Source organism: Rhamphochromis sp. 'chilingali', assembly GCF_963969265.1.
Source record: "Rhamphochromis sp. 'chilingali' genome assembly, chromosome: 8".
NCBI lineage: Eukaryota > Metazoa > Chordata > Actinopteri > Cichliformes > Cichlidae > Rhamphochromis > Rhamphochromis sp. 'chilingali'.
The window spans coordinates 7,850,524-7,874,455 of record NC_137935.1 but is presented as its reverse complement, the minus strand read 5'-3'; the positions used below and the strand labels follow the sequence as shown (position 1 = coordinate 7,874,455).

General features: G+C 40.3%; 1 protein-coding gene across 8 annotated transcripts in view; it reads left to right on the top strand.

Moving 5' to 3' along the window:
• tenm4 (teneurin transmembrane protein 4) overlaps nucleotides 1-19,875 on the top strand; it is a 165,817-nt gene extending 145,942 nt beyond the window's left edge. For all 8 annotated transcript variants that reach the window (XM_080888551.1, XM_080888550.1, XM_080888547.1 and 5 more), the window contains 6 exons: nucleotides 1,774-1,946; nucleotides 4,794-5,029; nucleotides 8,528-8,824; nucleotides 9,775-11,389; nucleotides 13,458-13,600; nucleotides 16,932-19,875. In XM_080888551.1, coding sequence (XP_080744677.1) covers nucleotides 1,774-1,946; nucleotides 4,794-5,029; nucleotides 8,528-8,824; nucleotides 9,775-11,389; nucleotides 13,458-13,600; nucleotides 16,932-17,690 — 3,223 coding nt within the window. In that variant the 3' untranslated portion in view covers nucleotides 17,691-19,875. The remainder of the gene's footprint in view (nucleotides 1-1,773; nucleotides 1,947-4,793; nucleotides 5,030-8,527; nucleotides 8,825-9,774; nucleotides 11,390-13,457; nucleotides 13,601-16,931) is intronic.
• Nucleotides 19,876-23,932: the final 4,057 nt, after the last annotated feature.

Sequence of the window (23,932 nt, the reverse complement as noted above, 5' to 3'; positions counted from 1 at the left end):
CTGTGTAGAGCTGGGCGATATGAGATTTTTTCATATCACGATATGTTTTTTTCATTTCAGGCGATAACGATATCTATCACGATATAAGCCAAATAACTATATTTGTAAGATTTAAATGTGCTGTTGCTCACAAGTAAAATGTGAAATAATCAGCAGCTTGTTTTTATTTAAATATTTATTTCCCATAATAAGTTCAACAGGGTAGATGTACTTAAGGAACATGAGACTTTTTCAGATAAATAAAGGCAAATATTGCAAACTACACAAAAGGCAGCCGCTAAAGCGTTTAAGTTTCAAAATAGAACAAACGAAACAGACTAAATTGTCAATTCCACTTAGAAACAAAATATTAATTCTAAAAATAAATCTTAGTTTGTGTTACAGAAGAACAGACAAAACTGACTAACTTTTGTCAATATCAAATAAACTGAGAACTAAAAGGAAATTCTCAATCTCTCCTTGTTGTATAGCTGAGCTTTTCAAACAGTTTTAACAGTTACTTTAGTCTGACAAAAGCCGAATGACGAATTAGCGCTTCCAGTCAGAGACTGAGGCTACATCCACACGTACACGGGTATTTTTGAAAACGGAGATTTTCCGTTTTCGTTTTAAAAAAATAATCCCGTCCACACTTAAAGGGAGAAATGAAGGAAAACGCTGCTATGAACATGCCAAAGCAGCAGGTGGCGCTAGATTCCTAACCGTGCAGAAATGTTGGCCAATCAGAAGTCTAGAAGCCTCGGTGGGAAAAAGTAAACAAAGCTGGGGCATAGAAGCAGAACCGAGTCGTATGTGTGGACAGACAGTAACTGTGTGTATATGTAAGCATTTAAACACTGCAGAGAGTAGAATTAACAGTATTGTAGAAATTCATTTCACCGAAACAATAACGTGGCGCACAGTGTGACGCATGCACCAGTTTATTGTATTTCCAGACTTGCTTTCGGCACAATTTACAGTGCACGCTACTCTGTTTTTTGTCAGACTTGAAATAGCTGAAATACCTTCACACTACGGAACTTCTATGGCTCTTCCGTTCGACAATCTCTCCGGCGTTGGAACCATCATCTGTTTTCTTTTCGGTCACGCTCGGTTGATTTTTCTAGTCGGCACACTCATTTCCTCCATTACCCGCTGGCTGCTTCCCAAACAAACACACGTGCCGCTTGGCACTTGTGCCGTACGTTACAAGTCACGCGACGTGACGCTGCGGCTGTGATTGGTTCGGCTCTGCGCTACTTAATTTGGATTGGCTGATTTTTTATTTATTTATTTATTTATTTTTTAAGAGGACAAGAGCGGCGAGGTCTATCGCGATAGCTTAATTTCTCTATCGAGTAAAAGTTATATCGCGATACATATCGTTATCGTTCTATCGCCCAGCTCTATGCCTGTGTTGACACATTGCTTCAATTTGTGACAACACGGAGGAAATATCGGACTCTGCGGAAAGTTTCCAATCCCTACCTATAATTACCATTAGCAGAGTTTATGCTAGAACACTTACAGAGAACAACTCATAATCACTGCTTATCTGGAATGACACAGCAACTCATTAGTCACATTTATGTACCTACAATCATTTATGCATACCTGACTTGCATTGATGATCATGATTGCTTCCTTATGATTTAACAAACCTCAACAAGGCTTAGTAAATTTTTAATACCACAGCATTGTTTGTGTTTCAGGCATAGTGCTTGTTTATCTGTGTTTTCAGATGGCATGGTCCTCTTTGCCTTCTTTGGTTCACATCAACATATTTCTTTGTAGGTATGACAGCTATGGGCGTCTGACTAACATCACCTACCCCACGGGCCGAGTGAGCAGCTACCGTACAGACGCAGACAGCTCGGTCCGTATCCAGACAGAGGGCTCCAACAAAGAAGATATCACCGTCACCACTAACCTGTCAGCTTCTGGCACCTTCTACACACTTATGCAAGGTGAGTCTCTTTTACGGTGGCCGTAAGTAGAGCGGTTTCTTTTTTTAGGGTTTGTTCTGCGAGGTGAAGTCCCAAAAGCTTTAACTTTGCTTATGTCCCTGATATTAATTTATACAGCTGGGACTAGGTACTGTTAGTATTTTTAAGAAACTCTTTCTCATCTACATATATTCTGACTTCCATTACCTTATGTTCTAGTATTTGATTAATCAACAGTGTATCCCCCTTATCTGTACATATAGCACTTGAGATTGTAAACAGATTTTATTACTTACCTTATTTTTGTGAAGGTGTTGCATTCTCCTGATTTAAAAAGGGATGTATTGTAGAGGGCAGTCGCTCAGAAGCCCTAAGGGAAACTGGTGCAAGCTAAGGGACTAGACAAAGAGCATTTTAGAGGTCTCTGTGGACTGTCACTTAAGGATAAGACCTTCTTTGAGCTCAAGCTGCCTGGAAGCTGCTAGGCACTTTCTGGCTCAGCCTCACTGAATATTTTGGGTTGCCACTCTGTAGCCGAATGAGAGTTTAAAAAGAAAAAAAGGGGGGTTATATATAAATAGTGTTTAATAAATAAATAGTCCAGTGATCTGGACATACACAGACATATGTGCATATAATATAAATATTTAGTAAGCATGTTGCATTGCGTTAATTGATTTAATATATGTATTGATTTTGTGCTGTGTTCCTTTCATGCCAGTAAATTACTTTTGAATTTAAAATTGAAACATGACTTTCTGTAGAGTTGCATAGCTTTTGACTTTGTTAAATGTATTTTCTTTTTGATTTGGGCAGTGCAAATCACATTTGCCTTTATCTTTCGACAATAAGGCCGAGGCAGGTGTCTCGGATACAGATGTGAATTAAAAGCAACACTGTCTGGATTGCTCCAGACATGATCAGATTTTAAATCTTATCTGTGGGTTTGAAGACATCCCATCTCAGACTTAGCTGTGTTAATATCACTCACAGAGGTGCTTCTCTGTTTTTAATAACATGTGTAGTGCAGCTTGCACTTCACAGAAATGAAACAAATATTGATTTTTCTGTCAAAAAAAATAAACGATAAAACACAGTGCCGGTGGTCCATACAAGATCCTCAAGGTTTTAAAAAAATTGCTGAGAAAGATTCATGAGGAGATAAGGCTGTTTTTGAACACCTCTAGGTGTTTTTGGTATCTGTCTGATATCTATCTGATATTATCTTCACTAAATCTGGAGCAACTTTCAATTTTTTAAAGATGGGTTACGCATACACCCTTCTACTTTCTGTTTCTGAGCATATCCCTTCTTAGACTACTGACCGCAAAGCTGTGTCTGAAACGGGAGATGACAATCTCTGGTTTCTCACTTTTGTTTAACGGAGTGGCCACCTCCATGTTGTGACCTTGTCTTAGGCATCTGCCTGTGAGGAAAGTGGCGCCAGGAAATCTGCTGTTAATTAATTCACTATTGTCTGCTTTGTTAGCTGGGTGATCACATAGCATATGACTGTGCTGCCTTCGAGTTTCTTTCCTGCTCATTTGGCTGTTTTTGTCCCCTCTTCTCAGCAAGCTATCATCACAGTTTTGTGAAACAGATAACTTTTAAGATTTAAGGGATTAAGGGCAGAAGCTTTATAGCTAGAAAAATAATCAGGTGTATTACAAGATAATAAAATATATCCAAATAATAAAAAGTTGCAATTATTTGCTTTTAAAGCTTAAAGATACTGCACATAGAATGCTGTTTATAGAAGAAAAATGCAAGTCTGTTTTACATATAAGCCACTGTGAGCTATTAGGAAATTATAGCAAACCACATTGTTATGGTTTGCTATATTTCATGACAGCCAGTATTTTTCCCCCTTCTATTGCTGAACTGAGTGTGTGTACTACTTTTGCAGCATTTTGAGCTTTGTTGGTCTCTGAGGCCTCTTTTAGGTAGGGTCTGCCCCAGTAGTCTTTGGTCAACCCCTAAAGTGTCCATATGATGTAAAGAGGCAAGGGCCAGTACAAGGTCAGTCATGCCTCTATCTGTTTCTCTTGTCGCAACAGCACAACACATCCTGTGGTGCTTTGTGAAAAAGAAAAAGATTTTTTTTTTTTTTAAAAAAGCCTTTCCCCACACGTTGTGTTTATTGTTGTTCTGTGTCCACAGCAAAGAAATTGTCACAGCCACTTGAACATGACACATGAACGCAAGGAAATTGCAGCGTATGAGTTCGTTTTTTCTGTTAAATGAAGTCAAGTAACTAATGTGCTGGCTGACAAACCATTATTTTTCTATTGTTCATATTGAGAATCACATTCATCCTGGTCCCTGTCAGTCTACTGACAGGAGGTAAGAAGGACACATTCTCTGAATGTATATGAGATGCTCAGTGGAAACATTAGTCATTGGTCTGGAGCTGGAACACAGGCTGCCGTCACCTAGGGACAGTAACAGACAGGCTCAGATCTATCCCTTGTGGGTGAGTGTGTGTAAGTGTGTGTGCACATGCGTGCGTGTGCGTATCTCACCCTGCCTTCTCTGTGGCCACAGGCAAGCCAGCAGCTTTTGATAGTTTTCATTCCTCCATATCCTCCAGGCTGCTGCAACAGCTGTAAAACTTTGCTTTACTGGCACTGTGAAACCTCTCACTATTGATCTTTGTTGTCAGAGACCCACTGCGTTATTGCAGTGGTTCTGTTAAATACTGCTGCTAAAGGATTTCTTTTTGCTGAGCAGCCATTTCAGGTCATTATGTTTGCGCCTCACTGACATGGATATTAGATTTAGTCCTCTTGCTTTAGTTACAAGAAGCTATGATTGTTGCTTGCCTTCTAATCATACTCGTTTTTCTCCATCCCATCTCTCCGTCCTTAGATCAAGTTCGGAACAGCTACTTCATTGGTTTGGACGGTTCGCTGCGTCTAGTTTTGGCCAATGGTATGGAGGTGTCGCTGTATACTGAACCCCACCTGCTGGCTGGTACGGTCAACCCCACAGTCAGCAAGAGGAACGTAACCCTGGCTATCGACAACGGCCTTAACCTGGTGGAGTGGAGACAGAGAAAGGAGCAGGCACGTGGCCAAGTTACTGTGTATGGACGCAGATTAAGGGTAAGCATGCTGTCTTGCTAAGAGACACTCATGGTTTTATGCAAGGTTTTTCATCATAGGCTAAATGTCTAGTGTCTTATTTCATATTTTCTCAAATCATCAGCTACAGTCCATGTAGTTATTCTACTACTTCAAATAGGGCAGTATTTATGCCGAAAAACCACAAACTCCAGAAAAAAATCCAAATTCACAAGAAATAAAAGTGTAGCTGCAGATCTAATGGTGTCAGGTTCATTGTGAACTCTATTTTTTTTTTCCTATAGAAGCTGCGACTCAAAAGCTCAGTTGTTTGTTGTGCATAAGTTAAGTTGGCCACATGACAATACAATGACATGTCAAATTATTATAGTAAATAATTAATAAAGCTCTGTTTTGAGCTCTGTCTCACAGCTATAAATCAGTTAATCATAGGCCATCAGACTCATGGATGTATTACTCAGATTTGACTTTCTGGAACATATGGTATCTTCTCACCCATAGCTGTAGAAGCCCACCCACACACACAATCTGGTACATTTTTTGTAGGCTAATTTTGATCTGAATTTGACATAAGTAGATTAAATAAAGTGATTTCAGTCTGTGTATAGATCCTAACAGAGCAGTACAGTGGTCACAACGACAAAGTCCTGGGTTTGAATCCACTGGCTGGCCTTTCTGTTTCGAATTTACATGTTGTCCCTTTACCTGCATGGCTTCTTTCTCTGTACTTCCCACAGTCCAAAGACATGCGTGTTTGATGAATCAGCTATTCTAAATTGTTCTGTCTCTCTCGCTTTGCTTTAGGTCTGTGATAAATTGGCTGTTCGTCCACAATATACTTTGGCTTTTGCCCCATGACACCTGGAATACGCTCCAAGCGATGCTAAATTACATAAATGGAAAAAAATGGATTGATTAATAGCCTGTAACATATAAAATACTTTCTCGTTAAAATCAAAATTAAGAGTTACTTGTATATTGCATATCAACAGGTCTCCTCTCATAATGCAACAAATTCAAAGTGCTTGTCCATAATGTATGTAGGATTTAGGCATTAACCCGCACAACACTGATTTAAATTGCATCTGGTGGCCTTTATTGTTTTGCCTTGGCTTTGTAAGGCAAATGGCTACTTTGGTTAAGTTGTCTTCCACATTGTCTGTGAGGCAACACAGCTAATGGGAAGGTGCCACTTTGTCTGTCATTGGCTGTTCATGTAATGGCCTTGTCGTCCCTTTGGAAGTGAAAGCTACTAATGTATGTTACAGACAATGGCCCCAGGGGTGAGATAGGAAATGGGAGCAGCCTAATGGCACGAACAGAAGGGATGAACAGAGCTGGAATCATTGGGCGACCTTGAGTGACATGTCAAGTGATATTACGTGGGTGGCTGGGTGAGTGTGTGGCAGTGCGCGGCTGGAGGGAGGGGAGGATCTTGAATACAGTACAGATCCATGGGAACAGGAGTAGAAGAAACAACTATGTGGCTCTGACTTCACAGCTTTTTTTTTTGGTGGAGAAAAGGGAGAGTGTTTATATTTCTGATGTCTTTTTCCCCCACTTTGCTTGACTGTATTTGTTCCTTTGATACAACACGTACGCGTTTTTGTTGTGCTGTGCCTTTCATGTCCTGAGGCTTTTCGTTAATGTACACTAATGAAGAACTCTTGAGCCACTCCACTCTTGCAAGAATCTTCATCCTTTTGAATGTAGTATTGATAGCAATGACAAGATGCTTCTAATGTTTGGCTGTTTGTTCAAAGGAGATACACAAAAAAGAAACCAAAAACATGGAATGGATTATCTTTGATTGCAGCATGACAATAAATAGAACTGTTGCTATTAAAGAAAAATTAATTGGAGTAGTCATAAAACCTGAGAATAGACATTTACATATTTACAGGGACACTTACAGATAGTATTTGATATTGGTTGAGACATCATTGTTATGATCTTGAGTGTAATGTAAAAGTCTCTTTTTTGCTTCTACTCTTTTACTTTCTGTGAGAAATTCATTTTAGAGGTGATGTTCTATTTGAAATAACTCCCCTTGAGTGGGTTTCCATTCTCATGGGAACTTGGAATCACTGTTATGGGACACTTTTTCCTTCTATGCCATGCGACTTTGGCAAACCTTATTCTAGCACTGGGAACTTTTTGTGAAAGACATCAGCTCTCTGCTGCCTGCAGAGATTTAACAAGAGCAGCGGGGATCTTTACTAGTATTCTTTAAAAAAAATAACTAAAAGGTGTAGCCATTTCAATGAAGTGTGACACTTGTTATGACAGTGTTTGAAGGCGAAGGAGACAAAAGAACACGTTCTTATTTCCAGATCCAATGTACGTTCACTCCTTCTGTCTCAGGTCTCAAATAGTTTACGCCACTCCAAATATCCATGGATTTATGCTCCTCATGATTCTGTTGGTTTTACTTAAAGTAATCCTCTCGATTAGGTATCAGTGACAATAATTGCCTCTGGTGTAATTGTCCCTTCACAGATGAGAGACCTAAGCATGCTTTCCTCAATGTGAGATTGAAAAAGTGAGCTTTCTCAGCAATCCCTGTGTGACCTGCTCTGTGGGATGTATCTGGAAAGTAGCCAGAAGCAGCCTTCTGAGGCATTTTAAGATGTTTTTAAGCCTTGCCAAGCATTTTACTAAGCCAAATGATAGCACACCTGAAGAAACACTCTGAAGATTAATAAGAAAAAAAGATCATAAATATTACAGAAACAGAGGTGTAGTTTTAATTACAGCCAGAGACCTCTGAAGACCCATTTTACAAAAAGTTCCAGATGGTGTTTAAAGCAATGCTTTTTTTTGCAGAGATCTGTTCTGACCTGCAATCTAAGCTGTTATCTTCTCTTTGTTTTATTTTTTTTGCTTCTGTAGCTTCTGTTTATGGAGGCTGCTGACAGAGAAACAGAATGCCAGGGCTGCTGCTTGATCTTTTTGGCTAAAGCACAGAAGCTGCCTCATAAAGCCTGCAGTCTTCAGAGCAGTGTTGTTTTGCTCTGAAAGCAAAGGTCACCGTTTTAAGCCTGATACATTCAGAAGAGCTGTGTCACTTAAACAATGTTCAGTCATAAAGGAGATTAACTGATTTTCTTTCTCTTTTCCAATTTACGCAAAGGCAAAATAGAATGAGAGTCTGGTAATTCTTCCCAGTAAGCATTAAAAATGAATTTAATGATCAATGTGACTCTAATGTTTCTTGCTTGAATAGGCATACTCGGGCTAAGACACAAACAAAGAAATGTGGTAATTCTTACAATTTCATTACTCCGCTGGCTCCTGCAGTCCTGAGATAGAGCTCCACTTTTGTAATTAAAAGCTATGAAAAGAAGAATATAAAAATAATCACTTTGTGATTAAAGGTCTCCTCCCAATGTTCCACCTCAGAAGAGTAATGCACCAATTCCTCTCAATAATTTCAAACTTTTTAAAGTGTCTATTCCCGTTGGTGAATTTTCTGTAGCTATATAAAGTGTTCCTAACTCCCTGCGTTCCCTCCTATAGGTTCATAACAGAAACCTCCTATCGTTGGATTTCGATCGAATCACCAGAACAGAAAAGGTCTACGATGACCACAGGAAGTTTACGTTACGGATCCACTATGACCATGCCGGTCGCCCCACATTGTGGGCACCGAGCAGTCGACTGAATGGAGTCAATGTCACCTACTCTCCTGGAGGCCATGTGGCAGGTATCCAAAGAGGCACAATGTCGGTGCGCATGGAATACGACCAGAACGGCAGAATCACCTCCCAGATATTTGCTGATGGTAAATCTTGGAGCTACACTTATCTTGAGAAGGTACGAATTGGTTGAACTGTAATAATGATTAAATAGTTTAAAGATAAAAAATGTAATATAATATTGGAGGCATGCTCTACAGATAAAGTGTAAAAGGTGTGTTTGTGTAAGAAACTTGTTATGAGATTTTAGACTGGAGTTAAAAGTTAACTTGTAATAATACAGAAGTGTTTGTGTTGCACTATCAGGCTCTGGAATAGATATCAGCCAAAATGTAATTAAAGTGTCTGGTGCATTGAAGACATACTTTGTTACCAAAGTCTGACAGCAAAGTTCAGCCTGAAATAGCTCTGATGAAAAGAACAGAGTGAAATGTCACTTTCTTCTGACTAATTGAAGGCAAGACTGTTTGGGTGAGGTGAGGAGCTGTTATTCTGTAGCTTAGGCATATAATATGAACAGCAGTCAGTCACCTTGTTAATAGTCTTTAGTCATAGCAACCTCTGAGCAATTTCTCGATGCTGCCTGTTGTGACAGCTTTACAACCTCATCATTTATTGGTCTAAGACAGGCACAGATGTAAATTTTAGATTTGCTTAGGTGAGAAAATTTGGCTTCCTACTGTTTGGATTAAAAGATCTGACAAATGAGCAAAATAGAAGCAGCTTGTGAAATCATCTCTTAAGGAAATCTTAATTTCAGTGGAGTATCAGCAACTCTGTGTTCATGATGAAAATTAGATTTGGACTGACACAAACTTGCGTAATATTTATCGCTTTAGACAAATTGCCTGTCATTTTGTGTTATTGGTATTAGACGTTATAACGGTAGCAATTTTCTAATTAATCTCTATCTTGTCTTATTGTGTCAGACATTGTGCTTCTGTAACAGCTTTTAGGACTGTGTGTTTGTGTAACAGAAAATATATCAAAGTGAAGCATTTGAATGCAGTCAGTCTTACAATTTATTAATATAACACAAAAAAATCCTCTGTTTCTTCTTCTCATTAGTCCATGGTGCTGCTGCTCTACAGCCAAAGGCAGTATATCTTTGAATTTGACAAAAATGATCGGCTCTCCTCTGTGACCATGCCCAACGTAGCACGGCAGACTCTAGAGACCTCCCGCTCCATTGGTTACTACAGAAACACCTACCGGCCCCCTGAAGGTAACGCTTCAGTGCTCCAGGACTACAGTGAGGATGGACAGTTGCTGCAGACCACCTATCTGGGTACAGGCCGCAGGATCATCTACAAATATGGAAAGCTTGCTAAGCTTCTGGAGATTCTCTATGACACCACTCGAATTGGTTTTTCCTATGATGAAGTGGCAGGCATGCTAAAGACCGTCAACTTGCAGAGTGAAGGCTTTACCTGCACCATTCGCTACCGTCAGATTGGTCCACTGATTGACAGGCAGATTTTCAGATTCAGCGAAGAGGGCATGGTGAACGCTAGGTTTGACTATGTGTATGACAACAGTTTCCGCGTCACTAGCATGCAGGCTGTCATAAATGAGAAACCGCTGCCAATTGACTTGTATCGTTACGATGACGTATCTGGCAAAACAGAGCAGTTTGGTAAATTTGGAGTAATCTATTATGACATAAATCAAATTATAACCACAGCAGTGATGACCCACACCAAACACTTTGATGCCTACGGGCGAGTGAAGGAAGTCCAATATGAGATCTTCCGCTCACTCATGTACTGGATGATGGTGCAGTATGACAATATGGGGCGAGTGGTGGCCAAGGAGCTAAAGGTTGGGCCTTATGCCAACACGACACGCTACACATACGAGTACGATGCTGACGGTCAACTTCAAGTGGTCTCCATCAATGACAAGCCTCTGTGGAGGTACAGCTATGACCTTAATGGCAACTTACACCTTCTCAGCCCTGGAAACAGCGCACGCCTCACACCACTACGCTATGACATCAGGGACCGCATTACTCGCTTGGGAGATACTCAGTATAGGATGGATGAGGACGGTTTTCTTAAGCAGCGAGGGAATGACTATTTTGAGTATAATTCTGCTGGCCTGCTTGTTAAAGTGTACAACAAAGTGAGCGGCTGGAGCATTGAATACCGTTACGATGGCCTCGGCAGGAGGGTGTCCAGCAGAAGCAGCAGGGGCCAGCACCTGCAGTTCTTCTATGCTGAGTTGTCCAGCCCCACTAGGGTCACCCATATGTACAATCACTCCAGCTCTGAGATCACCTCACTGTATTATGACCTGCAGGGACATCTGTTTGCCATGGAGCTAAGCAGTGGGGATGAGTTTTACGTGGCGTGTGATAACATAGGCACGCCACTGGCTGTGTTCAGTGGATCAGGCATCATGATCAAGCAGATCCTCCATACGGCTTTTGGAGAAGTTTACCTTGACACCAACCCCAGTTTGCAGCTCATAATAGGCTACCAAGGAGGCCTGTATGAGCCTCTTAGCAAACTGGTCCACATGGGCAGGCGGGATTATGATGTCCTTGCTGGCCGCTGGACAACACCAGACCACGAGATCTGGAAACGTCTCAACAGCAACCACATTGTGCCATTCAACTTGTACATGTTCAAGAATAATAATCCTCTCAGCAATAACGAGGAGATAAAGTGCTACATGACAGGTAAGTTCTTTTAACAGACTTTATATGCTTTATGGCTTTAGAAGATTAAATTTTAAGAAAAAATAAAGCGCAAGTCCACCTAACCTTAGAGGACAGGAAGTTAGCTTCAGTGCAGTTTCGCTGGATTCTACTGATGATCAAACAAAGAGGCATTCATTTTAAGTATCATAACCTTTAAATGAATGTCTTTAAAAAATGTAGGCAATCTGTGGAAACATTGCAAACATAAAGAAAAGGACTTACTGTGGAATTATAACTTTCTATCAGAAAATGATTTGAGTGCAGTCTGCTTCTGTTGATGCTCAAAAGCAAGATTTTCTCTGAATCTTCCTGTAACAATTCTAAGTGAAAGTGAGTAGGACTTAAAATACTTTCAGTTGTATCCAAATAATTGAATATAAATAGAAGTTGACAGTATTTACGTGAGTCCTGCTAAAGCAATCAGTTATGCTTATAACTTGGTTGTGGAGAGCAAGCAAATATTAGCCTTCATTCCTGTGTATGACTGTTGTTGCTTGAAGCGCACAATAGTTATTCCAGGTTTTTCTGTCAAATTTGTTATGTTTTTATTCTTAACAACCTCACACAACTGGAAGAACAGACCCTGCCAGAATTAAATTCAAAAGCAGTGTGTTTGGGAGGATTTTAAGCACTCACTTGCTGGGAAACTGAGGTGTGGGGGGGTTTCGTGTATGTGTGTTCGTGTATACTTGCTTATGTACGTGCCCAGTAGCTATCACTCTGAAAATGCTCAAAGGGAACAATGCTATACGGCCAAGCCCTTTCTGTTGTTTAGCATTCAGGTCCTTTTCCAGAAATATCCTGGTTCTTTGTGGTGGGGAGGGGGTAAATGGCAGTGAAAGCACCTCGGTGGAGAAGGTGAGCACAATGAATCCATACAAACCATACAAATCTTTGTTGGTTGTATCAACCTCTTTTGCCGGAAGGAAAACAACATACTCAGTGAAATCCTTGTGGTTAAACCAAGCAGTAGCTGGATCTCTGTCATAAATGAATGTGTTCATGCTGCATTATATTTACTCCATAATGCCTTTTTGTGGAGGAATAATAATGTGTTTACCTTTTATTCTTTATCCTTTAATAACCTGAAGACAATACCGAGAGACGGAGTAGTCACTTTTTGCAAACACAAAGGCATTCAGCATCATAGTCCACCATTAGGGGCTCAATGGCATTTTAATGCTAAATAGACTGTTAGATAGATATATTGTAGTGGGTTTGCCTCAATTGTGATTGATAGCAGTGACATTTACATTCCTCTCACTAAATTGCCAGGGTCCTTTCATTGTCCTCAAACAAATTCATATTTAAAAAAGCTTTGTCAGGTGCCACAATGTGGCAGCGGCAATGTGTGAGAGACTTGCACCCCGAGTGTCACAGCAATGATGCTGTCTGTAACAAACACATGGAAGGGCGCGAGAAAGAAATCGATCAGGTTGGACAGGCTTTGCTTCTCTTAAGACCTGTAGCCTTCTCTGTGATATTCATAAAATATGACAGCATGCTATAGGGGACTGCAGCAGCACCTATAACCACAGTGTCGGTGGCTGCTATTAGAAGAACCACATTATCATGATTGGATGTATTTAAATCTCAGACACGTCACTTTCCTCTCTTTCAGCATCTCATTAGAGAGAAATTAATGCAGAGGAGCCCGCTGAGTCTTCAAAATATCTCGTGTTGAAGTCTTGGCTGCCTTGAAATGACACCAAATTACTGAATATAATTATCAGCACAGCAGGCACTCTCAGATGTCACTTGGCATTTCCGTAACCCAACTGCGTGTCATTAGTGTGGCACCTGCAGGAGTGGACACGAATTATCACAACTATCTTGAGTGTTTAGCATAGCTTTCCACTATCACAAACAAATCAAGCGGTCTGGCCGAGGTAGGAGCGTTTCATGGAAACAGTCTCGCCCACAAAATGTCAACTGTTCAGATTCAACAAATTAATTCTCACAGTTCTTCACAGTTCCTCTGAAGCCACAAACGATTGTGTCTACTAATAGAATATGTATATCATTTGTTTTGACCCTTCCCCCGCAGATGTGAACAGCTGGTTGGTGACCTTTGGCTTCCAACTGTACAACGTTATCCCCGGCTACCGCAAACCAAGCACAGAGGCCATGGAGCCATCCTACGAATTAGTTCGCACCCAGATCAAGACGCAGGAATGGGATAGCACCAAGGTAGTCATCCTTACTTATCCCACTTTTCATCTTACCTCGGATCGCTTTCTACTTCTGCCCCTCTCCTTTCCAACATCATTAGCAAATGGGCAGAGTCTATGTAGCCAGACTCCCAAAGGAGCTGGCAGCTATCAGGCCAAAACATCGCCCGGTATGCTGGTTGCTTCCCTAGTCCTCATCTTGGGGAATGGGGTCAGGCTAAATAGCTCTTGTAATTGTCCTGCCATTAGGAAAATTCACTCTCCCTTTCTTCTACCACTGGCCATTGATTTCATCTCAGCCTTACACTGTTAGCCAAGGTCTGAGAAGTAGTAGACATGCTTTGATTCTCGCTTTTATCAGGCCTTTTAAGTTGCCCCCAACTCACCTGAATTATTGAACAGGCCACTGTTGTTCTTGGGTTTGGTTACAGCTAGACTAGTGAATGCCACCCATCAAGAGGGAAGATTCATGTTGCATTACACTCTGGCTGCAACCTTAACATAGCCGGTATTGGTTAGAATGTCTTCTCATCTATTTGTAAGTCTAAAAGCTACTGGGGTGATGGAAGATTCTCTGATCTGACCAGCAGACTAATAAACATGGATACACAAAAAACTGGCAAAAACCCCCACTGTTACTATAAACTGTCATGCAGTATTTAGCTCTTAACAACTTATAAATGTCTGAGTGATGTTTTAGTTGGTGTCCCATTTATTTCAGAATTTATCCATCAATATTTATTCTATGACACTAAAGGTGAAGATTTTCAAAATTACTGTGAATAGAAACAAATGCAAATTTGTGATTTGCAAATGAATAGTTGATAAGTGCTCCTGCTCTCATGAGTCCTTTAAAAGTATTTGTAATCAAAAAATGAATTATCTCAGGCATTTCAGCAACACTTTAGTCAATTACACTGGAAATGAAATACTTATTCCTATTGTAATGTTACACATCATATATGCGTAGTGTAAATCTATAACAATCCCAGTTATTTCTTCATCTAACGTAAACTGTTTTGAAAGGGTTGTTGTCAGAACCCCTGGGACTAACTCGTGCATAAAGCTTGTGGCTAACATTCCACAAAGAAACCTCTGAACTCTCCAAAGGTGCCAATCTATAAATGAGCAACAAAAGACACTGCAGGTATTTCAGTGCCTAAGTGTAGATCCGCGGGGATCTGAGGGAATTGCGTTGTAGATTACAGACGATAAATGCAACACTCTTTCAGAAACACAGATGCACTTCTGATTGCTTTAACTGCTAAGAAAATCAGACATCTGGTGGCTTAAATTTTTTACCATCGGTTTCTCAAAAACACTCTTAGAAGGATAGAAGGACTTTCAATATGCTAAAATTAAATTAGTCATATATGAGACTATATTCAGCTCATCTATGTTTACTTCCCTCTGAAGTATTAAACATAAGTAGGTCCATTTTATTAATAATATAACTGAAAGGACATGTTTTATCTACAGACTCAGCCTTTCAATTACATATTCAAAAATACCCATAACAGACTTTAGTATATCTTTAAATAGAAAGTATGCCTCGATTGCAAGATTGTGTGAAGGAGTTTTGCCTTCAGCACACCTCTGAATATGTACTATAAATAATATGTAAGGAAGGTTTGAGATAATTAGTTGTTTTCCTGTGTATGTTGAAGCGTGTTATTCTTATCTAGAATTCCTGCTTCCAAAATGGTATTCTTAGGCGTTTAATGCATTTGATCCCCACTGCAGATGGACACACCGGCCCAATTAGGTGCAGTGCAACTTTAAAACAGTACATGCTATGTGTTGTACAAATGGCTTTTTTAAAACTTTATTTTATTCATGCCTGCCTTTCTATCTTGTTCCATTTAAGCCCCTATTTCACCATGCTGCTGAATCCACCACAGATTGAAAAATGCTGTGAGGGGGCCAGAGAGATGAGCTGTGTGCTGCACAAGGCTTGATCTTTCATTTCGGCTCGTGCTGGAGGCTGATTGCACAGCATGCTATGTGAATGATGCCTCTCTGGGAGTGTCCTGGGAGGCTGCTTTAGTAAAGTGGAGGACATTGCCCCCTGTTCCTCTTCTGCCCTGGGACAGCTGACCGTGTCACATACTGGCACGGTAAACAAACATGGAGTGGCATGGTGTGAAGCGTACCCCCAGGCAATGATTCCCTGGGGGCCCTACAGTACAGCTGCCCCCACCCCCGTTTTTGTTTCCTCTTGAAGCAGGTTGTGGTGTCACATGAAAGAACAGGCAGATATGCCGGTCACTGCAGCCTGCTCTTCATTTCTCAGCCCCACCCAGTCTTCCAACCCTTAGCCATCCTTTAACAAAAGCACAGAGAGACGGAATTAGAAACTGTCAGGGAAACTTTAGATGTGACTGGTTGACAAAAATTCCTCAGGATGTTCACAACCTCTTATCTTAGGCGATGGCAAGAAGGCGCGATGCTTGAGAGCTTTTTTTTCTGCTGCTTAGATACTGTGGTGTTGGCTGGCTTCCATTTAATTTCATTCTCCTCTTTTTAACATGCTTCTTTCTTCCTGACAAATATCTCTTGTCAAGTAGCATTAGGACAAAGTATTAATTTTGGCTGAAAGCAGTATGGTATGTACACATTTGTAAACCCTTAAGGAACAATATACACTAGTTACCAGCAGATTCCCGTTTCATATTTGGCACAGCATGACTGTTTCACCCTTTTTCAAAATATCATGCCTGTCATAAATGATCAGGGAGATTTGCATTTGCTGACAAACACCTCTGCCCCTACCTTAACTATGTGTCAAGGTAGGGGCAGCTGCGATGCTTTGAAGCTGCATTATTCACAGCATCAAAGCATTATGGATTTATGTGCCAATAATAAAGGCATTTTCATTGTTATTTTCAACATGTAACATTATAAAGATGTCTAATTAAAAAAGAAGGAATGCACACGCACCCGCTCACAAGGTATATATATATATATATATATAGTGTACATTGTAGTGTATACTTTACACTTTATTTAGTGTCAAATGTTCCTCACGTTAATATAAAAAGAATCGCTCATGCTGTGTAGTCACAGCACTGAGTTTGAAATGTTTGAAGTGTTAATGAAGCAGTATGAATCTCAGATTTGAAAAGGATGTATCTGAAATCAGACTGTGCTCCTTATTCCACATGCAAAGTAGGATAAGGATAAAGATTACAAATCAAAATGTGAAGCAATCACAAGTGAATATTTGGGAAATATCCGCAAGAACGATTTCAAACAACCTCAGAGAATGAGCAAAAATATATATTTGAGTGTATGAAGCTGTTGCGGGGGCTGCGTAACTTAACAGTATTGTCTTTGTGGTTTTTTTGCAGTCTTTGCTGGGTGTTCAGTGTGAAGTTCAGAGGCAGCTGAAGGCCTTTGTAAAACTGGAACGTTTTGGCCAGATCTACAGAGCCAAAAGTGCTGGATGCCCTCAGACGGAAGATAAAAAGATCTTTGCTTCTGGTGGCTCAATCTTTGGCAAGGGGGTCAAATTTGCTATCAGAGATGGTCGCATCAGCGCTGACATCATCAGCTTGGCCAATGAAGATGGCCGTCGCATGGCTGCAGTTCTGAACGATGCATTCTACCTTGAAAACCTCCACTTCACTATCATGGGAATGGATACCCACTATTTTGTCAAACTGGGCTCAGTGGAGGGAGATCTGGCCCTTATTGGTATGACAGTGGGCCGACGTACACTAGAGAATGGCGTCAATGTCACAGTGTCTCAGGTCAACACTGTTGTCAATGGCAGGACTAGGCGCATTACTGACATTCAGCTACAGTATGGCGCTCTGTGTCTGAATACTCGTTATGGCAGTAGCGTGGATGAGGAGAAAGCCCGTGTGTTGGAGCTGGCTCGGCAGAGAGCTGTCGCCCAAGCTTGGGCCCGAGAGCGCCAGAGACTGAGGGATGGAGAAGAGGGCTCACGAACCTGGACTGAAGGAGAGAAGCAGCAGCTCCTAGGTTCAGGGAAGGTGCAAGGCTACGATGGATATTACATGGTTTCAGTTGACCAATACCCTGAGCTGGCAGACAGTGTCAACAACATTCATTTCATGAGACAGAGTGAAATGGGCCGAAGGTGACATGAACACGAGGCTCTCGAGTGACTGACTCAGATGAAGGACATGGGACTTCTTGCCAAAGACAGTTGTGTACATGACCACATGTTTTTTTTCTTTGACTGTGCTCAACTTGGTTTTTAATATACTGAAAAAAGAAAACAACATGGTTGCAATCAGTTGCACTGTATTAATAGAAGAGTGCCCTTCTCCTTTTGAAGATTCTTTAACAGTCTTTGCTCTCCAAGTGCGGCTGCTAGAGGATGAAAATTTGTGATGTCTTGTGACTCCATTTCCTCATCCCTGTTGGTGATTCTGTTCAAAGGAATCCAAGAGGAGTATTGGTAATGCATTATGTTCACTGGATCACTCTGCTGACAGACTTGCAGATTGTTATTCACAAGCTTGCTCTATTCTGCCTTTTTCTGCGCCTCAGCCAAGGAGATTCCTTCTCTTTTAATCACTTCTTTTTTATACTTGAAACCGTCATAGCCCCAGTCATCCATAAATAATGAGAGAGATTTCTGTTGGCGGTAGAGCCCTTCATCAGAACCCAGCTGAACTTGTCAAAGCACCTTCATTTGTGTGATGTCTTGTAATTTTTTAAAGAGGAAGCTCGATACTCATTTGTGGTCTTAGCTTGGAAGGCTTCGGTGCACCGTGACTGTGCATGTTGGCCTTTTTTATGAACTTTAAAATTAGCAAAACTGCTTAATTAAGCTTAAATTGTATGTGGTGGAGCCAACAAAGGGATGTGAGGTCACTTTTTTTTATTTGGTGTGTATTTTATTTTATAACCAGACTTCTTTTTTTTTTTTCTCTATGAACAAAATGAAAAGCGAATAAATTCTTCTCTGCTTCTTTTGACTGTGGTCAAACAACTCGATTATAAAAACAGAGAAAAGCCAACCCTGTGAGAAAATACTGTGGAATTAATGTCTGTATTAAACTACAAAAGGTATTTTACAGGAATGGTTTGGGGTTATCTTTTAGTTTTGTTTTATAAATAGCTATATGAATTAACAGTATAACAAATGTGAATTTTAAAAAAATGTGAACTGTTGTCCCTTTTATTGTTAATTGTTGTACTTGAACAACGCTTAAGGGTGTTTGAACACATGGAATAAACTATGAAAGGTGGTTTAGTTAAATCAATTACTGTGTTTTTCATCAGACCACATGCATTTTACTGATCTCGGTTGCATATGAAAGGCTCTTTTTGTTTATCAGTGATCTTAAGTCAGTATTCCTCATCACAATGTCCAGTCACATAAAGCTCGGGATAAAAATACTTTATAAAAGTGAGGCTACAAAGAGGGTCAGTGACTAATCTCATCAGTGATACACGGTACATTAACATATTGGCTGTTGAGATAGATGGGCTTTGCGTTGTGTTGTGGGTGAGATGAAAGATACAAATTGCCTTTGCCCAAAGGGCTGCCTGCAGGTCAGCTTTGAAAGTGCTTTCATTCTCCAGGATAGGGCTCCGCTTGGTCCCATGGCTGGCTGAAATGCATTAGACCTGCAGGTGTACTACTTCCCGTTTACAGACTAAAGGTCGTCTATACATGGCAACCTTGAAAATAACTCTCGTGATCACATTTTAACTCCCATGCATCTCCCTCGGTGGGCAATGCAAGGGACAACTTAATGTTTCTTTATCTGAAAACGGACGCAGAGTCAAGACTATTTTGGAAATCGTGATATTGATTTAAATTCAGTTAGTTGTTGAACTATGCCAAGCCACTACACACTCTTGACTTGCTAATTTTCCCACAAAACATTTGAACATGTTCGTGTGACGAGAGCATGATTGAGTGTCTCAATCTGTACAAGTGAAAAAGTGAAAAGGACATGGGTGGGGTTTTTTTTCCTGCTCCTGGTCGATTCATTTACATTTTTCAAAAAACAAAAATAAAAACTATATATGTATGTTCTACATAATATGAATGATGGATATTTGCATTGTGGAATATTGCACTGAGAATTGTTGCGTCAGAAGACTGTATCTTTTTCTAAAGTTGACTCATTTCGAGTTTTGGTTTGTTCTCAACACTGTGTTTTTAGCGCTTCTATTTGACTGTGTAAATATGAGGACATCAAAGTGAGCTGTAAATAAAATGCAAATGTAGATACCTCTTAGAGCTACATCAGTGACCCTGTGTAGTCTTAAGGTAGAAAAAAAAATAAAGGGAATATTTTGTGTTTATTTTTTGCGTTTGTTTTATACACAGTCTATTGTGGATGATATTATCTATCGCTGCATCTCAAACCACAGCACACTTATGTTACCTTCCCTTATATTCATGTTCCTACCACCTCGGACTGTGAAGATTTTCATATCTACATTACACCTTGGTACATTACACAAATGTTAATTCTCACCCTGCTACACATTTCACAAGCCTTTAATGAGGCTAATTTGATGCATTATGATAATGAAATATAGTTCGCCGTGTGCCGTTATTTAGTGAAACACGCTCTGCCACCTGTTTAGACATTGAACTTATTAAATTCTCACATGGACTGAACATGTGGCTGAATCACCAGTATATCAAGTGCAGTCTATTAATATCAACTTTTCTGCAGTGAATGTGTTTAACTGGCATAAGACGAGCAAGCCTCGAGGGATGCAGTGCAAAACTTGACTATTAATTAACCTGTCAAAGTTGAGGACCAATCCTTTGATATCACAAAAGCCACCAGGAGACTGTTTTTAAACTTGATAACTTTGTTGAAGTAAGTGCAGCTCAGGGGATAATCCTGTTAGCAGGCAGGGTGGTGCGGGAGTTAGCTGCTAGTATGTGGTGGCAGCGAGGGAACCTAGAACATTTACACTCTCTGCAGGCAGAGCTGAGCTCGCTGCCCAGAAGAAAGCAACATGGCCCGTTTGACGTAAGCAGGCCGAATTTTCACATTTGTTCTTATTCACTTAGCATTGATGTGAGTCAAGGAAAGTGCTGATCTCTCTGTATGGAGGCCTAGCATCACAAGAAATGATCACACTCTGATGATTGCTTCACCTAGTCTGACCAAAAGGAAATTTCAAATCTGTGACTCTCATTTTTCTTGAGACAGTCTGAGCCTTGAGCCTCACATGCCTTTGGCAAAGAGGATTTCTTTACAGGGAACAGAGAGTCCTGCTAGCAGAGAGCACGTGCAGTCAGAGTGTCCTTTAATTCATAGAACCTTATTCTTTGGTAGAATCATAATAACAGCACTTTGACCTCCACAATAATTGCTACAACACACCTCAATGATGGATGAGTCGATTTTTTCTAAACTAAAAATTTATCTGTAAAGTTAATACTGATGCCAAGAGCAACTGTGGCTACCTTACTATGTGGCTAAAAAATTAAAGTAAAAAAAAGGCTGAAGAAAACAGCAGACTATGTGCCAGCAGTAAGGACTGAATTACTGCTGATACTGATGAATAGCCTCGTTAAAACCTTACAAATTTGCTGTTGCCATTTGTGTGGCAGGGTGTACAGAATCTGCACTTTAAATCAATTAAAGCTATATATCTGATGGCAGCAAATATGAAAAATGATCTTTTGATATTAGTACAACTCAGATCCAACACGATATCAGTGTCTGTTTTAAAATGTGCACACAAAAGCTTGCGTTAATCAAACAAAGAAACATCATTTCAGCTCCTTTTGTTGACATGTTTCCTTTGTGCTCTTCCTTTGTGCCTTTGTTGTCAACAGCTGGATGGGCAGGAACTATATTTGTAAGATGGGTCTCCACCATTGCTTGGGGATGTAGCCAAAATGTGGATTTGATCCCACTTTACATCTACCACTGCTTCTTTGACCAACCAAGAACACAGCTGTGATTTTTGCATGACGTTAATATCACTGTAACCAGTGGAGGAAAAGCATTTCTCTAAAACTCATCCATGAACTGCTGTATTTCTCATTACCTATGCTGAGTTCTATCTTCACATTGCTTTCACACTTCATCTGTTTTCCTCTCACTGATAATTTTACCACTCTGGACCTGAGTTGGATAAACACTGCCAAAGGTATTTCCTGTTAAAATCAGTAAAAGGTTGATTCATACTGAGGACCAGCCATCCATTCCCTCAATGAATCAGTTTCTTAGTCTGAAAACAACTACAAAAATGAAACACCTGCTGTCTGTTGTTTTCTTTTTCCTGTCAGTCTCAGGTGCTGTTATTACATGACAGACAGCTGCATCTATTTTGTTCAGATCGGCAATGTAGTTGGCAAAGAGCACCACCTTTCCATGACTGGCTACACTTGTTCAAGTTTTCCCGACATCCATAAAATAATGTTGGTATGATGGTCCACATCTGCTGTGTAGCCCCATAACACCATATGCCTGACTGAACAGGACTGCCTCTTATTCTGTCTTTAATCATTCAGGTCCACATTCCCTTCTCTACCAGTTATGCAAATGGTGGACCAATCATAAAAATTAATGGGGCAAGAAATGGTAAACCAACTGGCCATAGAGAGGTGAGACTGAATTGTCCTCAAGGTTTAGGTCTCATGTGAATGCCCACCTTGATGACAAAACACAGCAGCAGCAGAAGTAGACAGCGAAGTTGAACTCTGGAAATAAGAAAGACATGATGGTTTTCAACGTGTCATATTTCCACGGGTCAACCAAAGGCCATTGTTGCCTCTCATGCTGCAAAGGGAAATGGAAAATGTGCAGTACTAGCACCCTAAACAGTACAGTGCTGCATGCTTGTAATATGAGAAGCATTATTCTCTTAAAATGAGGCTAAAGAGCCCTGTAAGATAGCTTTTACTGCCCTACTCTAGGGCAACATAACCTAACATTCTGACTTTTGAACTAGTGTAAATGACTCATAACACAGCTTTTGGTATTGAAGTCATTTTGACGGAGGCACACATAGCCAAGACAATTGATAACCTGTGAGGTGGAGCAATATCAAAGCTGGTCCTCTCAAAGTCAATGCTCTATGTGGGGTTTCTTAGTGGGAGCACAGTGACTGCAGAGTGTTAAAATTAGATGCTGTTACCGCTGCATGTATTAAAGAGAGAAATGTATTTGCATATCTTAGAAAATGCTTTACTTTTTCTGAAAAATTATATAATGTAAGTCAGTTGTGCTATTTTATGTATTTTCTCATTGGGAAAATACTAAGATTATGTCACTTCTCCATTTCATCCTGACCTTCATGGATTATGAGTCAATGCTGTAAGAAATGAATCCTGTCAGCATAAGATGAAACTCTTGTATTTCTGCTTTAGAAATGTTTGCTGCTGTTTGGTTGATGTATACTGGACTTCAGGATCTTTGTGGACTCACTGGAGGCGGAAGCCACAGCTGCGTCCGCCATCTCCCATCACATTTCCCCTGACAGGTGTGAACAAAGGACCCAAAGAAATGTCACTGCAGCATTTTAAGTCACTCGGACACCGCTTGCATTCAGGAATGAAACTGCCTTGGCACATTATGCAAATCATATTGATAGCATAACTAATGCTTTTATTAGGCTAATTATGCCTGAGGTCAAATCTGTCCGTAGCACAGGATCAGGACACACTCAAACCCAGTGTCTGGAAGCAGTTTGGTTGACTGAAAGGTTAGCAAATGCTTAATGTTTTAAGACAGCTTATTATGTAGTACTTTATATCCATGAAAAAATAGTTGTTATTGATTTTTGTCTATGACGTGAGCACCAGCAATGATCAGTCAGAGGCTCTCCTCTCCTTTTCGTTTAGTAGGACCGCGGGGATAAAAAGTAAAGGCAACGGTATGAAAAGTGGTTTTAAAAAGTTTCATGAACGTAGGATGCGAACATTTCTCTGCGAGATATTTTAGAGCGTCCAGAGAACCAGCTCTCTCTCATCATATAAATGTGCGTTGAAACTGAGAACATGTTAATCATAGGCAGATGCAACGAGAAACCAGAAAGGCAATGTAATTTTCATTCTCGGTGGAGATAATCTGCCGTCAGGGCTGAAACAAGGCTTATGTATATTTAATAGGATTGAGCTGCTGCAAAACATTTAGTGGCACAGACGTATTAAAAATATATAAAGCTGTAGAAAAGGTTGCATATTCTTTAAATGAGTCAGCTCTCTTTTGGTCAGTAGGTTATGTTAGTATATCAGTGTTGAAATCCTTTTTCTAAAACCTCTGATGCTTCTTTCAATATACTTTGGAAGCAGTTTTGTTAGTTTAAATGAGCTTCATGTGCTTTTTTGAGATGGCTGAAAAACACATGAAGGCTTTAGAGTTACAATTTATCAAAGAAACAACAG